The sequence below is a fragment of the Cinclus cinclus genome, chromosome 12 (genome assembly GCF_963662255.1).
Source record: "Cinclus cinclus chromosome 12, bCinCin1.1, whole genome shotgun sequence".
Taxonomy (NCBI): Eukaryota; Metazoa; Chordata; class Aves; order Passeriformes; family Cinclidae; genus Cinclus; species Cinclus cinclus.
The window spans coordinates 4,858,721-4,877,847 of record NC_085057.1 but is presented as its reverse complement, the minus strand read 5'-3'; the positions used below and the strand labels follow the sequence as shown (position 1 = coordinate 4,877,847).

The 19,127-nt window shown below is 46.4% G+C and overlaps 1 protein-coding gene across 1 annotated transcript in view; it reads right to left on the bottom strand.

The window, feature by feature from the left end:
* Positions 1 to 966: 966 nt before the first annotated feature.
* Positions 967 to 19,127, bottom strand: part of FRMD4B (FERM domain containing 4B) — a 76,338-nt gene continuing 58,177 nt past the window's right edge. Inside the window, exons 12-23 of the mRNA XM_062500700.1 lie at positions 12,852 to 12,928; positions 12,303 to 12,441; positions 11,653 to 11,794; positions 11,389 to 11,522; positions 11,182 to 11,301; positions 9,750 to 9,978; positions 7,082 to 7,138; positions 5,508 to 5,655; positions 4,240 to 4,365; positions 2,753 to 3,558; positions 2,048 to 2,180; positions 967 to 1,087 (exon numbers count right to left, since the gene is read on the bottom strand). Coding sequence (XP_062356684.1) covers positions 967 to 1,087; positions 2,048 to 2,180; positions 2,753 to 3,558; positions 4,240 to 4,365; positions 5,508 to 5,655; positions 7,082 to 7,138; positions 9,750 to 9,978; positions 11,182 to 11,301; positions 11,389 to 11,522; positions 11,653 to 11,794; positions 12,303 to 12,441; positions 12,852 to 12,928 — 2,232 coding nt within the window. The remainder of the gene's footprint in view (positions 1,088 to 2,047; positions 2,181 to 2,752; positions 3,559 to 4,239; positions 4,366 to 5,507; positions 5,656 to 7,081; positions 7,139 to 9,749; positions 9,979 to 11,181; positions 11,302 to 11,388; positions 11,523 to 11,652; positions 11,795 to 12,302; positions 12,442 to 12,851; positions 12,929 to 19,127) is intronic.

Here is a 19,127-nt window from a genome sequence, read left to right as displayed (position 1 = left end):
GCACCCACTTGGCTGTTTGTGTTTGTATCCACCTTAAAATACTGGCCATTGCTACCAAATTGTCCCCTGGGGCTCCCCACTGTGGATCCTCGACCCAATGGGGCACAGCAATGTGTCACTGTTGCCTGATGAACAGGGGTCACCATGCAGCCATGGTGAAAATTTGCCTATTCCTCCACACAGTGAAGCTGTACCATGGAAAGGTCATTAAATAGGCCATTATTAATTATGTTTTATCATGGAAAAGAGACTTCAAAGTTTACTGCTTCTGTTTCCAAATCCACAACTACCTGTAATTTTATACAATGTATGTGTCAGCAAATTTTGTTCGTTCCAGAACTTGCTTGTGGTGCTAACAAACACTCTTAACAACACCCCAAAAACTAGACAGACTCATTCAAACCTCCATAATAAAAAAACTCCAACCTTCCTTCAAGTAATGTTCCAATACTGATTCAGTCACCCTTTGCCTCACTCACACACACAGTATCTATCCTTCATAAGCCTATGAAACCTCTTCCAGGTCCTCATAAGCCATGGTAGAATAAATTTTCATTTTTTCTTCTTTCAGACATCAGACTTGTGCTCCTAGAATTCCTGGTTTTTCCGTAAGAGTCTCCTTTTCACATTTTTTCTTTTTCTCTGAGGTTTGCCTTCAACATCTTCCAATCTTCCCAAAAAGTGCTTGCTAAATATAAATACTTCAACCAAGTGCTGCATCTGGTCATAGATGAACTGTGGCTTGCCCTGGCTCCCGTGGGCTGTATGGATTCACAAAGAAACTCCATTTGTGGTAAGACTTTGTCAGTTTGCTACAGTCCCTCTTAATGCTGAATTCACCCTTTCCCAGCAGAACAGCCTGCTTCCTCTTTTTGTTCCTTTTGCCAGTTCCACCCGAGGTCCGCCTCGGAACCGCGGTGTTTTGTGCAAGGCACGCAGGGGTAGGAAAGAGGGACTGCACAGGGGCTACACCAGGGTGCCAGGCTTGGAGTCCTCATGCCAGTACAGCCTCTGCTCACTGCTGGGCAGCTCTTCCTCCACTCCATCCTCCTCATCCCCGCCCAGCTGGCTCGGCTCTGCGTACGTCCTGCAACAAACACAGGGCACCAGGATCAGCTGAGGACCCTGAATTCATCCACCTCTCTTAGGATCAAAGTTACACTGGTTACTTTGAGTTTGCCTCCAAAGACAAACCTATTTTTTGTGCTGTAATCAGTAAAATTGTGCGCAAGAGGAATCTTAGCTGCTCAAAACTGTCATAGTATCACAGGCTGGCTTGGTGGCACCTTAAAACTCATCTCGCTCCAGGCAGTGACACCTTCCACTACACCAGGCTGCTCCAAGCCCCATCCAACCTGGCCTTGAGCTCTGTCAACACTGTTGGTGTAGTGATTGCTTGTTTGCCACGATCACATTAAAGTAGAAAATAAAACAGATGAACAAGCAGACAAGTGATTCAGAATATGAAAAATTAATAGCTAATGAACCACATTTAGATAAAGCTGCTAATATAAGCAGCATTTTCAAAGCTCCATTATAAGAAATTAAAAAATTAGTAGAAACAGTATTTTTAAACACTGTTGCCATAGATATTTTAAATCACTTCAGTAAAACAGCCCATGGCATGTAGTTTAGAAAAAAAAAATAGGATGTAGCAGCAGCTTTTATGTATTCCCTTACACTTTCATTTATTTTAAAACAAACAGAATTAAAAATGCAGTATTTTCACACAAGTCGGTCTGGCAGCAAGCACAAACTGCAACCCACAAAGCAGGAGGCACACGTGGGGTACTTATTACACTGAGCATAAGTGTATTTAAATGTGATGGCATTTGTGGGGGCAGAGTCATTCCCCAGGGCAGGAGCTTTCTGTCCTCACAGCCAAGCGTTCTACGGGGGGGGGGGGAGAGAACACATCAAAAATGCCTCGCAGAAGCAGCAAGAGCTGCAGGATTTCCTGCAAGGATCAAGCAGACTCTGGGCTCCCTGCAGCCCTTGGGAGAGCCCCCACAAGCAGGGACAGAAAATGTTCATATATTCTACTCACCTGCTCTGCAAAGGAAGGTTGCCATAAACATTCCCATAACAGCTGGCGTAGGAGGAATGAGATAAGGTATCGTAGTCTGAAAGTCCCAGTGCAAGGGGGTTTCTCCAGTTCCCAGCAGTGTTTGTAGAAGATGCTGGAATTAAAAAAAAGGATTGCAACAAATTAGACTTTTCTTCAGCTAAATCAGCTGAGGCAAACAAGACAATTTTTATCAGTGATGTCTATGGGGTTTTGCAGGACACAGGCAGATAACACAAACACAAAATATGACTTACAAGCCCTGTAGGGAAGGCAAGCACTGCACAGGTGGTATTCTGGAGCTTTTAAAGTGCTTTCTGACACATTCAGTAATGCTCGCTGGACTATATTTTGGAAGCCATCACAGCCACTGCATTTACATGGCATGAAGCTTTGTACACTGCTTCTGTTTGCTAATACACCTGACAAATGTTCTTTGTCCTTCTCTGGGTTAGTGTGCTTACACGAAGGGCAAAAAGACTGTTCTACCCTGAGGAGCAGATAACAAGCAAGACTTTCCTTCCAAGAATGGAACAAGATCCTACTTGGTTTCCCATCCACCTTTCAGGACAGAGCTCTGGCCTGGCTTCCACTCTGCTGACTTCACTGAAGCAGTGACAGGGGACAGAGCTGAAAGCACAGCAGGGACTTACAAAAACACTCAGCACGGATGAAATCAGACATTACCTGAAGAGAACGACGACACCCGGCTGCTCGGTGAGCACGGCGTCTGCAGAGCAGCAAAGCCCAAACTCCTCTGAGATCCTCTGTCTGACTCAAAGCCTGCCTGCAGGCTGTGACCCTGCTCCTTCTGGCTGGAGGCACGCTGGTACCAGCCACGGAGATGCTCTGCTACTAAGGCCTTGTGAATGTTTTTGGTTATGTGCTCCGTTTTAGCAACTTGCTTCCTCGGGAGCCTCAGGGTGGCGTAGGGGTTGTGTGGAACTCTGTCCACCTCGTCCTCGTGGTAGGACCGGAATTCCCGGTAGCGCTCGTATCCGTAATGTGCCGACGAGCGGTAGGAGGGATTGACACTGTACTGCCCCTCCGTGTCACTCTCATAAACGTATCCTCCATTGTAATAAACGTCAGGCTCGGTGTACGGCGAGTATCCAGAAATATAGTAATTAGAGGAAGGCTGCTCCTGAGTTTTGTGGAAGACACCACTGCGGACGTCCTTATGGGCCAAGTTTGGCATGCTTCCTGAATTTGCAGCAGAAATATTGTGTTTCTTCGACCGTCTTCGACCCCTGGTCCTGTTGTCGAGAGTCTGAGTGGTGTAATATGGATTGGGAGTGGGTGTCACGCAGTAATACTCTGTGCTTGACTGGCTGGTGTAGGATGATCCGTCGTCCAGGATCTCCGTGCTGCTGCTCCGTTGGGACTTGGAGAGGGAGAAGGCAGTCTTTTCAGCAGGAGCCTCAGACAGCAGGTGGGTCTGGGATTCCAGGCTTCCGCTGCGCTGCCGGCAGTGGTGTGGGGAAACATCTGGCCTGGAACAACACAGATGTTGGCTGCTTAAAGGCAGTCTCACACAAACACTCACAGCGCTGCGGAGAGCACATACAGGACAAGTCAGCTGCCTACCCAATCCAAACACAACACAAATCCTGCCTTATCTTTCCACACAGAGTATCTGCAATGCACAGAACTCAGTTTGGCTGAATTTTGTACTGGCTGCGACAGTAGGAGATCTGCCTTAAAATAATCTGTCAGGGTGAGCAAGGTTAATCTGTGACAGGGACACACAGAGCTAAGGTCAAGAACACACATTTGGTAATGATTTACAGGAGGGCTACCTCATCTTTTTAGAAAGGTAAAGCCTACACAAGTAATGAGCTTGGAACAGAACACGGAAAGCTGGGCTTCCTTTGGATGTGTCTCTCAAGGCTGCACAACCCCAACCAACCAACCTACCCACCCTTCAGCTCTTGATAACATTTTAAGATTCTTAGCATCTCTCCTGCTCCAGCATGCATTGTCAGCTGTCAGCAGTACAGGTGAGCTCATATTACAGCTGGCTGCCGATTGTAACAGCTCCAGCCAACATTTTGAGAGCCTGACCCTGCTGTGGGAAAACCACGCAACAAACGACCCTTTGTCCTCTTAACACCATTTTCTTTGATTCTCATGCTTCCCCAGCTGGGCATGGCAGTAAAGCAGGGGTCCCTTACTGCAGGTGGCTGCTGCTGTAGGCATTGCGAGTGAGCACTGGGGTGGTGGGCATGCTCCTCCTGCCGTGGGGCTGCGCCGGCCGCTCCAGCGTCCGGAAAGGGCTGCTGTGTGTTGAAAGCACCTCCCTGCAGCAAAGCAGACAAACCCTGTGAGGTTATACATCACACAAGGCACAGCACACTGAGTATGGGCACCTGAAGTCTTGGAGAAACAGAAGAAAGGGCAGAACGAACGTAACTGGATGTGTGAAAAGCAGAGTTGTTAAACAGAAGGGAAAATTCAACCCCTTCGTGCGGTTCAAGGGAGGTCTTCACAAGATGATCAGCAGGACAAGCTGCTGCCAAAGGACAGAACCATCGAGGGGAGACACAACAGGGAGCAGAAAAGCAAATAAATTCAGTTTTCAAATTAAGCACATCACAGCTGAATGGGAACATATGGCTATAATTTGACTTCTGAACTTCATGTGGAGGAGTGTTCTGCTTATCTTGAGGGACAGATGAAGAAAAAGCAAAGACATGGCATTGGTCAAAACTCTTAAAATGTTCTTAAGTGCGTCTTTAACAGCCTGCTCACACAAGACAGGCCAAGAAATCTCAGGATCAGTGGGAATCCCTACACTGGGAACAACTGGTAGCACCAGATCTGACATGATCACGAATGTCATACAATCACCTGCAAGCCTACTGCTATTGATGTGCTCCATGGAGCTGTTTTAACTCATAAAGAGCCCAAATCCCATAGATACACACACTAATGATGAAAGCTGGCCTGATCCCAGTAACTCTGCTTGTAAACAAAGAATTCTCCATCAGGCCCTACGTGAATTATGTCAGCTTTGACAATGTACCTGATGAAATACTGACACCATTGGGAGGAATGGGTAGGGTTTGGTGCTGCCTGAATCCACTAAAGCACAGTCATCAGGAAAATGACAAGTTGTTAAATTAACACTGAAAAATCCCAGAAACTGACACAAAGAATGACAGCAGTGGTAGGCATGAGCAACTCCTTAAACACAGCTCTTGCTATTAAATTCCTCACCCATCTCAAACCTCTTCACAAAAACAACACTACTCTTTGGTTTGAGATACTGTGTCAACTACTTATCCACACTATTGTTCCTAACCAGGAAATTCAGCTCCCATCACCAAATCCTGTAAGGCCAGAAGAGCACGGGGCAGTGGCTCTGCTGGAATGCTCAGCAGGGGCAGGATGGAGCTCATGCCAGCAGGTGGAGAGTTCAGCTGCAGTGAGATGTGCCTACCTGGAGTTTCTGCTTTCCAAGAGCTGCTCGTTTATGGATGACTTCCTGAGATGAATTCTCTCCACCCCAAGAGACTTTGGTGGAGGAAGTCTTGGAGAAAGCTGTGCAGAGCTGGGTCTCTGTGCTGTTGCAGGAAGTGATTCACTGACTGTTGGAAAGGAATATGCATTTTGTTAGAGCAAAATCCATTATATTTTTGCACTGGGTGCAAATCTGTGGCCCCTTAGGAGAAGCACTTTGCAGTATAGAGACAATGACAGGAGCTGTGGATCTAGAAAAGATTTCCTGCCTGCACTGAGCTCTCTCCACACCAACAGGACATTGTGGAGGCTCCTACAGATCCCAGCAGCACCGACTCCTATGGAGACTACACCCAGTTTGGGGCTGTGCCAGATCGCAGAATGGAGCTTCCTGGGAACACATCTGTTTGCAGAGCAATTCTTTCCAGAGTCAAGCAGGCAAGCTCAGCCTCTGCAAAGGCCAGTTCATGTCCCTCACCTTCCAGCTCTTGAAAGTGACATTTTAAGAATTGGTTTTGAAGCACAACCTAAAAGGGACTGACTTCAAAAGTGACTGAATAAGCAAAGACAACTGACAGACACATTTGGCTGAAGGCAATTGGGAAGATGCTGGTTTGATCCTTGTTCTCACTTTGCTTAGGGCACAACCAGGTCCCGACAGAGCCAACAGGAAACTCCAAATAATACATAAAAATGCAGGATGAGCATCACAGAGAACATGTTCACAAGCCTGGCTCCACTTCTACTTGTACAAGCAGGAATCAGGTGTAAATCCATTTTATAGCACCACCTGGTTTGTACAAGTCTAAAACTGGGAAAAAGTGAGATCAGAATCAGGCCTGAACTGAAAAGTGAGCAATAATTTACATAATGTTTGTCCCCAAATGACAATTATCCAGTTTAAGGGAGAGGCAGGCCAAGTCCTTTCCACCTTGTGGAACAGGGTGTGAGTGTGTCTGTGGGTGTGTGTGTGAAATGAGTAAGCTGAGCAAACACCAGCCTATGCAAGATGCAAGCTCCTAGGGAACAGATAAACTTAAATAGAGCATTAGTACCTATGACTATTCCACTTCTCAGTAAGTTTTATGGTAGCTGTGAGATCAGAAAGGCTGGACTAAATCTCCCAATTTGTAAATCCTTCAGTTCTAGGCCAGGCCCTATGGACAACATGTTTGACACCCACAGTGTCCTCAGCTTGCAGGTTGGCCATGTTAAAACCAACTGCCTTCCCTAAAGATGACTCAAGTCAGTTCACAGAGCAGAAACTTTCAATAACTAACCCATTAAGAGGAAAGACATGCCTGAGTAGCTATTTTTTCCTCTGCTATAATGTATCATCAAAAGCCACCAAAATTACATAATCATAGAATGACATGTATTGGAAGGGACCTGAAAGCTCATCTAATTCCAACTTCCTCTAAAAGGTTTTTGCTCAAAGCCCTGTCCAGCCTGGCCTTAAACACTTCCAGAGATGGGACACACTAAAGGACATAAAGTCAAAGAAATATCTTTGAATGGACAAACTTATTGAGGAAAAAAAAATAAGCATCATACCATCATCATAGGTGGTTGTGTCTGACAGGGAGCTGCTCTCAGATGGAATTATATCATCTGTGAATAAAAACAAACACTTTAAGCATTAAAGAGCCAACATCTACTTACAAATATCTTAATACAGTTTATTTTCTAGAGTTTCAGAGCCAGCTGATACTTTGTAACACTGCAATCCATATTCTTTAGCCCCCACAGCCTGAAGACAGTCCTGGTACATCACCACTCTGTGTGTTCACTGCAGTTCAGAAAGCAACCCAGGTAATTATCAAAGGAGTTTTGTTTTTTTTTTTCTTTTTAATCTGAAGCAGGAATCAAGCCAAGATTTACAAAGGTGTTTTCCACCCCACTTCCAACAGATCTCACAGGGTGTTTTGGTGCTTCAGTAGGAGTCAGGAGCCTACACAGACATGTAGATCTTGGCTGTTAGCAGCTAATCTCCTCTAGGTACACCTGAAACCCCACCAGGTAGGTACAAAAAGCCTTTTAAAATTTGGCATCCACTTTCGAATGTTTCATCAGCATACAGATCCTTTTTCAATTAAATTAAGATCAATCCAGAATAATTCCACTGATTTCCATTAAGGTACTGCAAATTCCAACACAGAAAACAGGAACTGTTGTATGGGCATACTAATTTTTCGTTTCTTTTTACATTTTGTTATTTATTCCCAGCACTTCACTATATCTGTCCCACCTTGATGCTACACACTATCCCTCACTGAGAAACAGCCTGTCCTCACTCATGTTTGGAGCAGACCAGCAGAGAAATGAGGCTGAACTAGAGATAATTAACCCATGGCCAGCTCAATCCCTAGGCTGTTTCTGGCAAGATATGGCACTGGTGGGGTGAAAAATCACCATGAATGTTCAAGCATGAGAAAAAGGAAGCAACAAAAAATGACAGTGGCAGCCACTTCGTGTAAGACACCTGCTTGTGCCCTCAGCCACCATGAGCATGTGCGATGTACGCTGCTCCTGCTGTCACAATTTGCTGCCAGGAAAGGTCTGGTTACAAGAATGTACTAAACAGAGCAGCTGTTCAAGAACAGCAAAAATCAGGACTGGCCCCTGCCCTAGGGGGACTTGTCAGACCACCGAGGATGGGCTGCAGCTCTGCTTGTAACCTGACACTGGGAAAAAGCTCCAGGGAAGCTGATTCATGTGGATTTGACCACGGGGTGGTAAAACGTGGAACCGGGCCCAGTGTGGAGGGGAACAAAGCCTGCTGAGGAAAAGAAAAAAGCCAGCCTAAAGCTACAGTGCTGGATTCAGGGGAAGGGATGTGTGTGTGTGCAATGCTGACATATTCAGATATGGTCACATATCTGAATTTAAATCCCAGGTCTGTGTAATTCCCTGCAAAGGTGGAAGGAACTCTGGGCTAGAGTGGGATGAAAGGAAAGTGGAACACAGAAAGCAGTCCAGTATGTCCTTCACCTCCTATCCTTTGGGGCTGGGATGGAAACTGCTATGGTTTGATTCAGTAAATCAATGGGAATATTTAACATACTACTTCCAACAAGTCATTCCCCAATTCACAGACAAGTGACTCATCACTGCTCATCACTCCTGAAACCCAGACCTGGAGAGGTTACACATAAAATCAATTACTGATAAGCAAATACACACTGCAGGGTGAGAGCCTGGGACTGGAAGGGAAAGCAGCTGTTTATTGCTGGCTTGGACAACAGGGTAAGAAACTGCCAGCAACTAACAACAGCATGGATGGATGGATGGATGGATGGATGGATGGATGGAGGGGTCTCTCTACTCACCAGCCCTCCTGGTCATTACCACACACACCAGGTGCCCCAGGTAATACAGGACTTTCCACCATCAGTATCCAGACTGGTGAGCAAGAGACTGGAAAAACAGATGTTTCCCTCCCCTCTGTCAATCAGGAACAAGCTGGGCCACATTAAATACCAATCATCAGCCTTTCAGAATAATCACTCTGTGATGATGGATATCCCAGTGATGCTGTGGTGTGTCAGGGGTAAGGATCCAAAACGCCTTCAATTGGCTTGGATACTAACAGGCGTACACATATTATCCTACAAAAGAGCAAGAATCTCACTTCCCTGAGGAGAATCACACTCAGAACAGAGGGGCCAAGAGTATCTGCTCATTGGTGGCAAATGGACTTAGTCAAAAATCTGTTTGCTACTAACTGCATTCATAAACTCCTGAACTTCACTTATACGACTTCCTGGAAAACAGGAATTTTGAATCAAGAAGCAATGTCTTTCATCCTTATTTCCTCAATCCTGCAGAAAAACCTGCCTGCTCTATTTCTGCTGGAACTGAAGCAACCCACAGGAGGGATGGGGGAGAGATGCTGCATATGGCATCTCAGATGTACAACTGCACTCAACACACCAAGAATCCAGGCATCAGAAAAGCTTTGTCCAAGGTGTTGCTGCCAGCCTTTTTGTGCACAGCATCTTCAGCCCACATCTGGTGCTGGAACATGTCTGTGCTTGCTCCTAAAACCGTGGCCTACTCTGCCCCCAGCCTACAGCAGTGCACTGAGCATCAGATACAGCAGTTTCATCTTTTTTATCTTATTTAACTGCCTTGGAGAAGATAAAAAACCATATAGAGAAGATGTAAACAAAACTGCTCTTTTTCCCTCCTGTTTGCATCAGAATGTGGGGAATTCTCTCACCTGGTAGAGCCAGAGTTGATTTCTGGGTTGGTTTTTTGCCACACTTTATTCTATATTCATTTATGGAGTTTTCTATCTCTTGCAGCTTTTTTACAGCATCAACATACTCCTGCTTTCTTTTCTTCTTCACGTTTTTGCAGAGGTCTGGCTCGCTAGCAAGTTTCTTTGCGGCTTCCACCAGCTTTTGGTGTATGATAAAATTGCTCTCCAAGTCCTGCAAAGTAGGATCCTGCAAATTCGTGAGATAAGTTATTTGCTTGTACTCCAGAGAGAAATTATTAATGAAAGTCATTAAAAACAAGATCTGTTTTTGTGGTGATAAAGTGGAATCTTGAGCACAAAATACAGAAATGCCAAAGTTTATACAGAAGACAATCTCAGCATATGAAAGTCTTAGATCTTATTTCTGACTAGGGCAAAATTTTGAGATCTCTTGGGCAAGGTCCAAAGTTCTGAAGCCCAGGTGACATAACACAGGCTTTTAAATTGAGGTTTAGGCTGCTAAAACCCCTGCTGTGAGTCCAACCATGAAAGCATCTGTTCAAAATCTCTCCCTACTTCAGAGAAAATAAAAATGGAAATTGGTATCACCATACCTACGTAAGAGGGAGTTTCAGGCTTTAATTAATTGTTTGTAAACTACTTTGAGAAGCTCAGATGAAAGGCACTGCAGAAGTGCTAAGAAACACCTTATTAACTCTGGTCAGCAGGATTTTGGTTTAATAGCATTTAAGCAGTCCACAAAATCACTTTGCTGCAGACAAGGAGCACACCAGCCCTGTGAGGCAGGGCAGTGAGTTTCTGGTGAAAAGACAGATGCCACGTGCCCAACACCTCCTTACTTGGATGATACAGCTTGTTAACAAATCTCACAAGGAATGAGGGGGAATGGAGTGTGTCCAGAAACTGCAAACATCTGAATTACCATATCACTCAAGTCAGTCTCTGCCAGCAAAGTTCATTTTAGCTTCTTGAGCAATGCAGGGAGGTTTTACTCAGGTGGAACCTTCATTAAGCCACAGCTGAAACTCCTCCTCCTGTCACCTGTCACACAACTACGCTCACAGACAGATGATTTGGCAAGGGGGATAGTGCACACCCCTGCCACCTTCTGGGTTCAATCACCATCCCAACACAACACAAGTCAATTCCCCAGAAAAACTCAGAGCCATGGGCTGCCAAATGTCTTTATGCACCTGATCTTCTCTAATTAGCAGGAAAATATCCATTAAAATTCAAACAGCCATGGCCAGATCAGGTGTTCAGGTCCAGTGAATTTGCAGAACCCACCAAAATTTATCACTCCACACAGGCAACTGTCCCAGGTGCCTACTCTTAAAACACCCAGGGAAGAGCTGGATTATCTACAAGTGGCTGTGGCCACTGGTCTGGCCACCCCAGCCCTGCTGTGCCAACAAGCTGCCATGCTCACCTCCTCACTGGGGAGCAGGTTGTCATCCAGCTTGAACGCCGTGCCAACACGCCTTCTCACCTGGGGAGGCTCCTCTCCAGCACCCAGGGGATATTCCTTGGGCATCTTGCCTGTCAGCTCCTGGGGAACAGAGAGGGCTCCAGGTAAGGTCCAGTGGGAGAAAAGGGCTCCTACCTGCCCAAACTCAGTGTAAGGTGCAGTTCTCACCGCTTCTCGCAGGCAGATTTTCTTCAGCTCCTCAACTTTCTGAAGCAGTTTTTCCTGAAGGAGTTTCTCTTTCTTCTTTAGTTCCATAATTTTCTCCTTCTTTTGTTCTTCACTGACCTCTGAATCCTGAGAGCCTGGAAAACACACTCTGTATCAGAGGATTTCCAGGTAAAGGCCATTTTTATTGTCTGGTAGTTTCATTTCCCTTTTAACAAACACAAGCCCCATTACACTTGGCTACTTCACATCTACATCCAGTATTACCTGAGGAGATCAAACTGCCATTGCTGGCCATAATAAGCTGATTCTTGGCCTCTAAAGTCACCAGCTTTGACACTTTTGGTGTTCCCATCTCTGTCAGATCCATGGCGATATCATCCAAACTTCTGGCTGATGGAATTTTTGCCTGAAGGAGTCAAAAAAAAAAAAAAAAATCCAGCCTCATTGAGTTATCTCTAATAAATGTCAGAGCACATCACAGAAGATGACATTTCACACCTCATCTCCCACAAAATTAAGGCTAAACCAACAGCATCACACAGGTGCTTGTGGTATACAAACAAGGGCTATTTGGCATTCCTTTACCCTCTCCCCCAAAACCTGAACCATCTCCCAGCTCAAAATCCCTGCAGATTTCAAAACAAACACAGGAAAGGAGACAAAAGGAATGGCAGATTAGACACCCAGACATGGGAATTCCCTTTTCCATGATTACACTTCCATAGGCCTTAACTTCAGGCAGGCTAAAATGGATTGAATAACAAAACCACCACTAACAGACCGCTCAAAAAGCTGATAAAAACAATTTGTAGTTTTTCTCTGGAGAGTAGTCCATCAGTGAAAAAACATATGCTGAAGGATATACAGGAAAGGTGTTGAAACCCATGCTTGCAGTAAAATGCCTCGTAACTTACTTTGCTTTGCTTCCTGTCCAAGTAAAACTGGTGCTGACTGATTGCCATCACCCAGATGGACTTGATCAGGGAAGTGTTTGCATACCAGGTCTGCACCACCAGCCCACTCTGACCAAAGGTCCTTCTCGACACTGAAATTCTGAGGAGGTGAAAAGAAATGCAATTTCAAGACAGGTCTTTGAGGTCTGAAGTCCACAATGCCTCTCTCTTAACCAGGCGAGGGTCAGTCTTTATTTTAGGGATGCAAAAACTCCTATTTCCTTCATCCCATCACCCAGTACTGCTGCAGACTTGGCCATGACAAATAGTCCTCCCCCTTTCTCCAAGAATTCCCTGAATGGACACAGAGGAAATCTGAGAGGACATCCAGAGCTGTGACAGCCCCAGTCTGCCCTGCCAAATGCTGAATCAGGATGAGTCCCAAAGCCCAGAGTGAACTCGGGTGTTAGCTCTTAGGCACCTCTCACCCCATCCACTAACACGAGATGATGAGTCGCCACTCTGGGTCAAGATTAACCCCGATGACAGAACTGCCTCCTCCAGCCTCACCTGCGGGGATCGTGTACTTCCACAGCAAATTTCTTCTCACGGAAATAGAGATTTTCCAGCTGTTTCCATTGAAATAGCTAGGAGAATTGGGAGAGAGAAGCAGCACACAGTCACTAAATCACCAGTCTTCTCACCCCAAGGTGACATAATTTCAGCAAATTACAATTCCCGTGCATCCTCAGCTATGGCATGGACTGAGCAATAACTACATTCAAAACATCAATTAAAAGAAGCACATAAATATAGGATGCCCCCTCAGTAATTTCACACTCTTACAGACAATGTGTTGCAAATTGAGGATTTTGCCAGTGACAACATCTGCCTCCATCAATAGCACATTTAATTTCACTGCTAGAAGTTCCCAGGGATCTTGGCAGCTCAGCTAAAGTCATTTTCTCTCTGATTAAATGCAAAAATCTCTTTACAAAGTAACTGTATAGAAAACTATGGTCTACTTCCCCGAGTCAGAACATGCCCAGGGAATGGCAGCAGCTTGGAAAAACCAAGACCCTCCTCTTGTGAAGACACAGTGTGAGACATCATCCAGTGTGACATTTTGGAGCAGAGGTACAGCATGTACAGAACAGCAGCAGCTACAGGAGGAAGCTACCCCCAGCACATCCTCCTGCTAGAAACCCACATATTTCCTGCAAAGTGCCAGCTGGGAAAAGAAATCAAAGTCAGTCGGGGCTTGGCAGCTGCACCCGTGGGATCAGGATTTCAAATTAATTCGCTTTCCTTTTGCAGCAGCATCAGCCAGCCCCTGGGGATGAGCTATGGGGGGCTGCATCCTTCCAGCCCAACCTCAAAGGTTTTGGTAGCACCACCTCCCGCTCCCTTTTCCAGCAGTGCCAGGGTGCCTGGATGCACACTGGGACCCACGTGGTGTCCCCAGGGATGTCCCCATGACCCATGATGGGCTGCACAGGAGCAGCAGCACGCTGGAGTTTACATTAGCTGCTTTCCAGAGCTGCAGCCCACATGGAGGTACCAGAGGTGCCTCCTTCCAGCTGGGCAGGCAGGGACAGGGCTCAGTGAGAGATCAGCCTCCGACACCAGAGATCCAGCCGAGGCACCCAGGCCATCACAGCAACTCCCTCCTTTCCCCACTGGAGTTTTTCCAAAGCTGCCAAGGGTGCAGCCGCCACACCAGAAACCCCCAGGACACACAACATTCCTGCTGGCCTTTGCCAAAACCTGCCATGCCATGCTACCTGCCACTACAGAAGCACTCGAAGTTTTGTAAAAAACGACGAATTACGCTGTGATGCATCTGAAACATTTATAACATAATGGAACATAACCCAGCGCATTTGTGTTTCAGGGGAAATGCGTCTCTTTCAGGAGCCTTTCCCTCTGTTTAATTAAAGCTTTCCTAAGACTACAACTGACTATTAGAAACTGCTGTAGAAAAAGTGAAACCAAGTGGAAACGCAATTTACTTGAATTAATAAATTATTTTCCAGACGACTGTGGCAGCTTCCCTCTGTGTTTAAGTATCTTTATGTCTGTCTCACAGCCCTCCTGCCCGGTCACACCGCCACCAGAAGCGCCTCTTTACAAAACTCTGCACCGAACTTTGAAAATAAATACATTTACAAAAAAAAGCAAAAGGAAACAACCCGAGCAGTCTGTCAGGACATTGAGCAACAGGCGCCTGTGGGTGCTCCAGCAGCGATCCCAGCCGGGATCCCGGCACAGCCCCGGCTCCTTCCCCGCGCTCACCTGGCCGCAGCCCCGATCCCGATCCCAATCCCGATCCCGATCCCGGCTTCCCGGCCCCGCCGGGCAGTGTCAGGGGTGGCATGGGCAGGGCAGGGCAGAGCCGTGCCGTCCGTCTGTCCCTCCGTCCTGCAGCTCTGCTTGGGCAGCCTCGCCTCCCAGCGCTGACACACTCCTGACATCACCGCCCACCGCTCCGCTGCGCCGCCTCCCACACACCTTTCCCCAGATAAAGGGAAAACCCAAGAGCGGAGGGAACAAGGAGGGTTCTACCGAGGGGCCGCGGTCCTCGGAGCACCCCGGGTGCCTGTGGGGGCCAGGGCGGGGGCAGTGCTGTGGGGGCTGCCCGGGGTCCCCGCGGTGCCGTGTCCCGGTCCGCCAGCCTCGACTCGCACCCAGAGGCAGCAGGTTCGACCAGAAGCATCATCCCGGCGTTCCCGGCCCGCTCCCACGCTCGTAAAAACCATGGGTGTGCTTCAAACATGACCTCTGGTGAAAATACTGCCTTGCTGCCTCTTATCGTGGCGGGTGATGACTCCCCGTCCCCTTCATCACTTCCTTTTGGGTTCTTCCCCTCCGGATGCTCTCGACATTCCAGAGGGCTGCGGGAGAAGGGGGCACCTGTCCCAAGGTGAGTCGAGTTTGGCAGGAGAACAAAACGCAGCAGCCCCGGCACCTGGAGCAGCCTCCTGCCCCGGCAGAGTGACACAGGGGTCTGTGCAAATCCGACACCACCACCCTCATTTGCAGTGCCGAGAAAGGATTTAAAAAAAAAAAAAAAAAAGCGTTTGCATTTTCAAGAAAAATTGCATGGAATTGCCTCAGGATGTGGGTAGAGCTTTGCCCCATTTCCTCCCCACCCCGTGAGATCCATCCCAGCCCAAAAGGAGCTGACGGGCGCCCCAAGCATTCGCAGCAGGGTACATTCAGCACAAAGACATCTCTGCCTCCTTGCCCAAAGTCTGGGATAACTCCAGCTCCCCCCTCTGCTGTTCCACAGCAGGAGAGATGGGAATTGGTGCTGTACCCAAGACACATCTTTGCTCTTGAGGACTGGAAAGTGCCCTGACTTCAAACTATGTCGTTTAAGAACAATATAAGCTCCTTAGCTATCACCTGATCTGACAAACCCTCCTAACTCAGGTCCCCGTAAAAAAACGCTGGTGATTAAATGAACAGCTTCAGAATAAGTTATGAGCTAGTAATATTTACACAGATGTGCATAAAAATAATCCTGAATGAAAGTATTACAAGTTTCTGCCTCACACGCTTGGATTCATGAAGAGGGAAAAAAAGGAACTCAATACAAACAAGGACAAAACAATAAAGTAATAACTTTAACTGAAATTTTTCTAACTTGTGGTCAAAAGGCAACACTCAGGAAACTGACTGCTCTAGAGATATCCTGCTCCCTTCAAATACTCCCTACCCTGTACAGACATGTTCCTAAATAATTCCTAATTTCAATCTTACCTAAACTACATGCATATTTAAAGACAAAAGAGTGGCAAAAAAAATCTGGAGATCTGGAACTGGTTTTTGAGGGCTGGAAGAACAATTAGGAACAATTAAAATGTTTTTGTGGAAGTTTTGCAATGTATGTTTCCTTTAACCAGATGATTAAGTCCACCTGAGCTAATTAATGTTTTCTTAATAGCCTTCCCATCCATGTAGGTTGTCAGATCCTTAAATGCTCCTGCAAACTACTGAGCATCCCAGGGGCTGCCTGTCTGACTCTGAGTACAACTTGGCCTGGTCAAGGTTGTTTTTCTGATTTTTTTTTTTTTTTTTTTTTTTTTTTTTTTTTTTTGTAGAAGGCAGAGGTGGAAGCTCTGATCACATCTCCTTACCCAGGCACCTCTGTGCACAGCCAGACTCCTACTATCCAGCTGCTGCTTTTCCAGCCCGCGAGTTTAGGCTTCCCTGCATTTCTACTGTGATTCAAGTCCAGATACCAGAAGCACTGAACAAAAAGGAACTGCCCTCCTTCCTGCACAAAAAGAACAGTAGTAGTCTAAGGTGACCCAAAGAGACATGGCATTCCTAAGTGTTCAAACACCTAAAAAAGAAGCAGCTGTTTTTTTACCTGATTTTGCATCCGGTTTTGAATAAAATGCAAGTTTGTCCCAGCCTGACAGCGGGAACAAACTGGCTCAGAAAAACAGCCCAGTCAGGATCACAGGCAGGAGCTGGCAGAGATCCTGCTCAAGAAGACCTGCTCAGGCTCCTAGCTCAATATTGCTGTGAGCCTGATGCATTTTGTTTTAAAAAAATTAAATTTTAGTTTTTTTTTTTTTTTAACGAAGTTTCTTTCTGCAAGGAGGTGAAAATGTGGAGAGCTGCTGAGTGCAGGGGCTGTGTGGCCACATGCTGCTGCACCAGCCCACGTGCCAGAATTGCACCTGGGATGTTTCTAAGGTTAATGACAAATTCTGAGCAAGAGTTAAATTACCCAGATCTCTGGCTTTCCAACCAGGGGGTCTCTGGGTAAGGTCAGCATGGACGTGCAAGCCATGCCACAGTGTTTGCAGCAGCCTTTCCCTCGGGAAGCACTTCCAAAGCACCTTGTACGTGCAGTGCCTGCAAGGAGGCTCAGCAACCAGCACCCCAGGAACTGGCTGGGAACAGCAATCTGCAGACAAATCTGGCAATTCAGAGCAAGGAAACATAAAAGATTTCTGCCCACAGGAATGCACCCCACCCGAGAAGGGAAATTACCACGCTGGCAGCAGCACTGGGAGCAGTGTTTCAGCCCCTCTGCTGCATTCAGCTGTCTGGCACCCTGCCTTCAGCTGGAATCCTGTGTTTTACTGCTGTGCCTGCCCATGGAGGGAGGCACCTGAGGAGATGGCAGGATAGCCAAACTGCCCCACCTGCAGCACCTTCTGAGGGAAGGAGGCAGACAGCTCCCACCTGTGCCAGCATATCTTGACAGAGCTCACCTGCAAGCATCCTTCATCCCTAAAATATTAAGCCAGTCCTCCAAAAACCTCTTCAATCATATTTTTCCCTAATACCTTATGATCCTTTCTTCCTGTTTCTCACTAGCACTGGCATCATAAGACTGAGAGATGTCTCAACATCAAACTGTCCCAAAATGTTTGTGTTTTGCAGCAGGTGGCATTCAAGCAACGTTTTGCACATCTGGAAATTTCAGAGCAGTCTCCTAAAAGCCCTGCTTTTATTTTAAGTAATTATGTGAGCTTAGTATCTTCTATCTAAATCAATGGCTTGGTGAGAAATAAACACCATAAAAGAAATCTCTGCCTAATTAGAGCTGCCGGCTGAGAAGGCTGTTCCAATGCTGCTGTGTTCTGAACTATTCAGCAAAGCAGGACAGCAAAATTAAGCGAAGTAAATGTTCTGCAAGGGAAAACTTTCAGCTTCAACTCTTCGCATACGTTGAATTAAGAAAGAAATATCATAATACCTCCTACTCATAGCTCAGGAGCAATGCATCCCAACAAAGAGAAAGTCAGGCAAAAGTGTCAGGAGATGTGCAAGGATGAAAAAAGAGTTCCTGGACAAACTCAGACACACAAAGACCCCTACAGAGGGTGGGAAAAATAGAGAGAAATTGTCTGAGCAGACAGGGGTCTGGTTTGGAAAGCTAAAGCCCTGCAAGTATTAAATCCAGCCAGGGATATTGTGAAGGTGACAAGGCACAGGTTGCCCAGAGAAGCTGTGGCTGCCCCTGGATCCCTGGAAGTGTCCAAGGCCAGGCTGGATGGGGCTTGGAGCAATCTAGGATAGTGGAAGGTGTCCCTGCCTGTGGCAGAGTGGTTGAAACGAGATGATCTTTCAGCCCACACCATCCTGTGATAAACATTACCCATTTCAAAACAAGTATACACTAACAAAAGCATTTCTGAGAGCACAATGCAGTCAATACATCAAGCATTAGAACCAATATTCTTGAACATTTGAAACAATACCACAGCAAGATTAGTTCTTCTCTTCAGATAACATAGTTAATTTATCACGAGGGAGTCGCCCACAGAAACACAATGAAGTGGGAGAACAAGTCAAAGAGCCAGCAAGCTGCCTTCTCCAGCCCTCAGAGGATCCTCACATATTGGCTGAACGCAGAATAAACTCAACTCATGCCTTAATACACCCTTCATTAACAAGACATACATTGTTTATCTTGCCAGAAAGAAGAATGGGGTAGAGATAAAGGAGATCTATTCTGGCTTGAAATGACAAAGTCCTGAGACCCGTTTTATACTTTTCCTAATTGATTCAGAGGATACCAGGGACAGGATCTTGGCATGCCACCCCCCACAGCAAGTGGGAGGCACTTCTCCAAGCAGGAGGTGACTCTCAATATTAACTGCAACTGAAAGAGAATATGTTTGCAAAGCAGCAGGACTGCAGAGCTAATCCCAGGTCTGAGCTCAAATCTGAACAAGGGTTGCCAAATCCAGTCTGTTTTAATGCCCTGTGAGACTTCAGGATGATAATCAAGTGAGCTCAGTATAACCTCCAGCCAGTGTGGAGCCACTGCTTTTATCTACAAAGACAATTTTCATAAACGATGCACAAAATAATTCT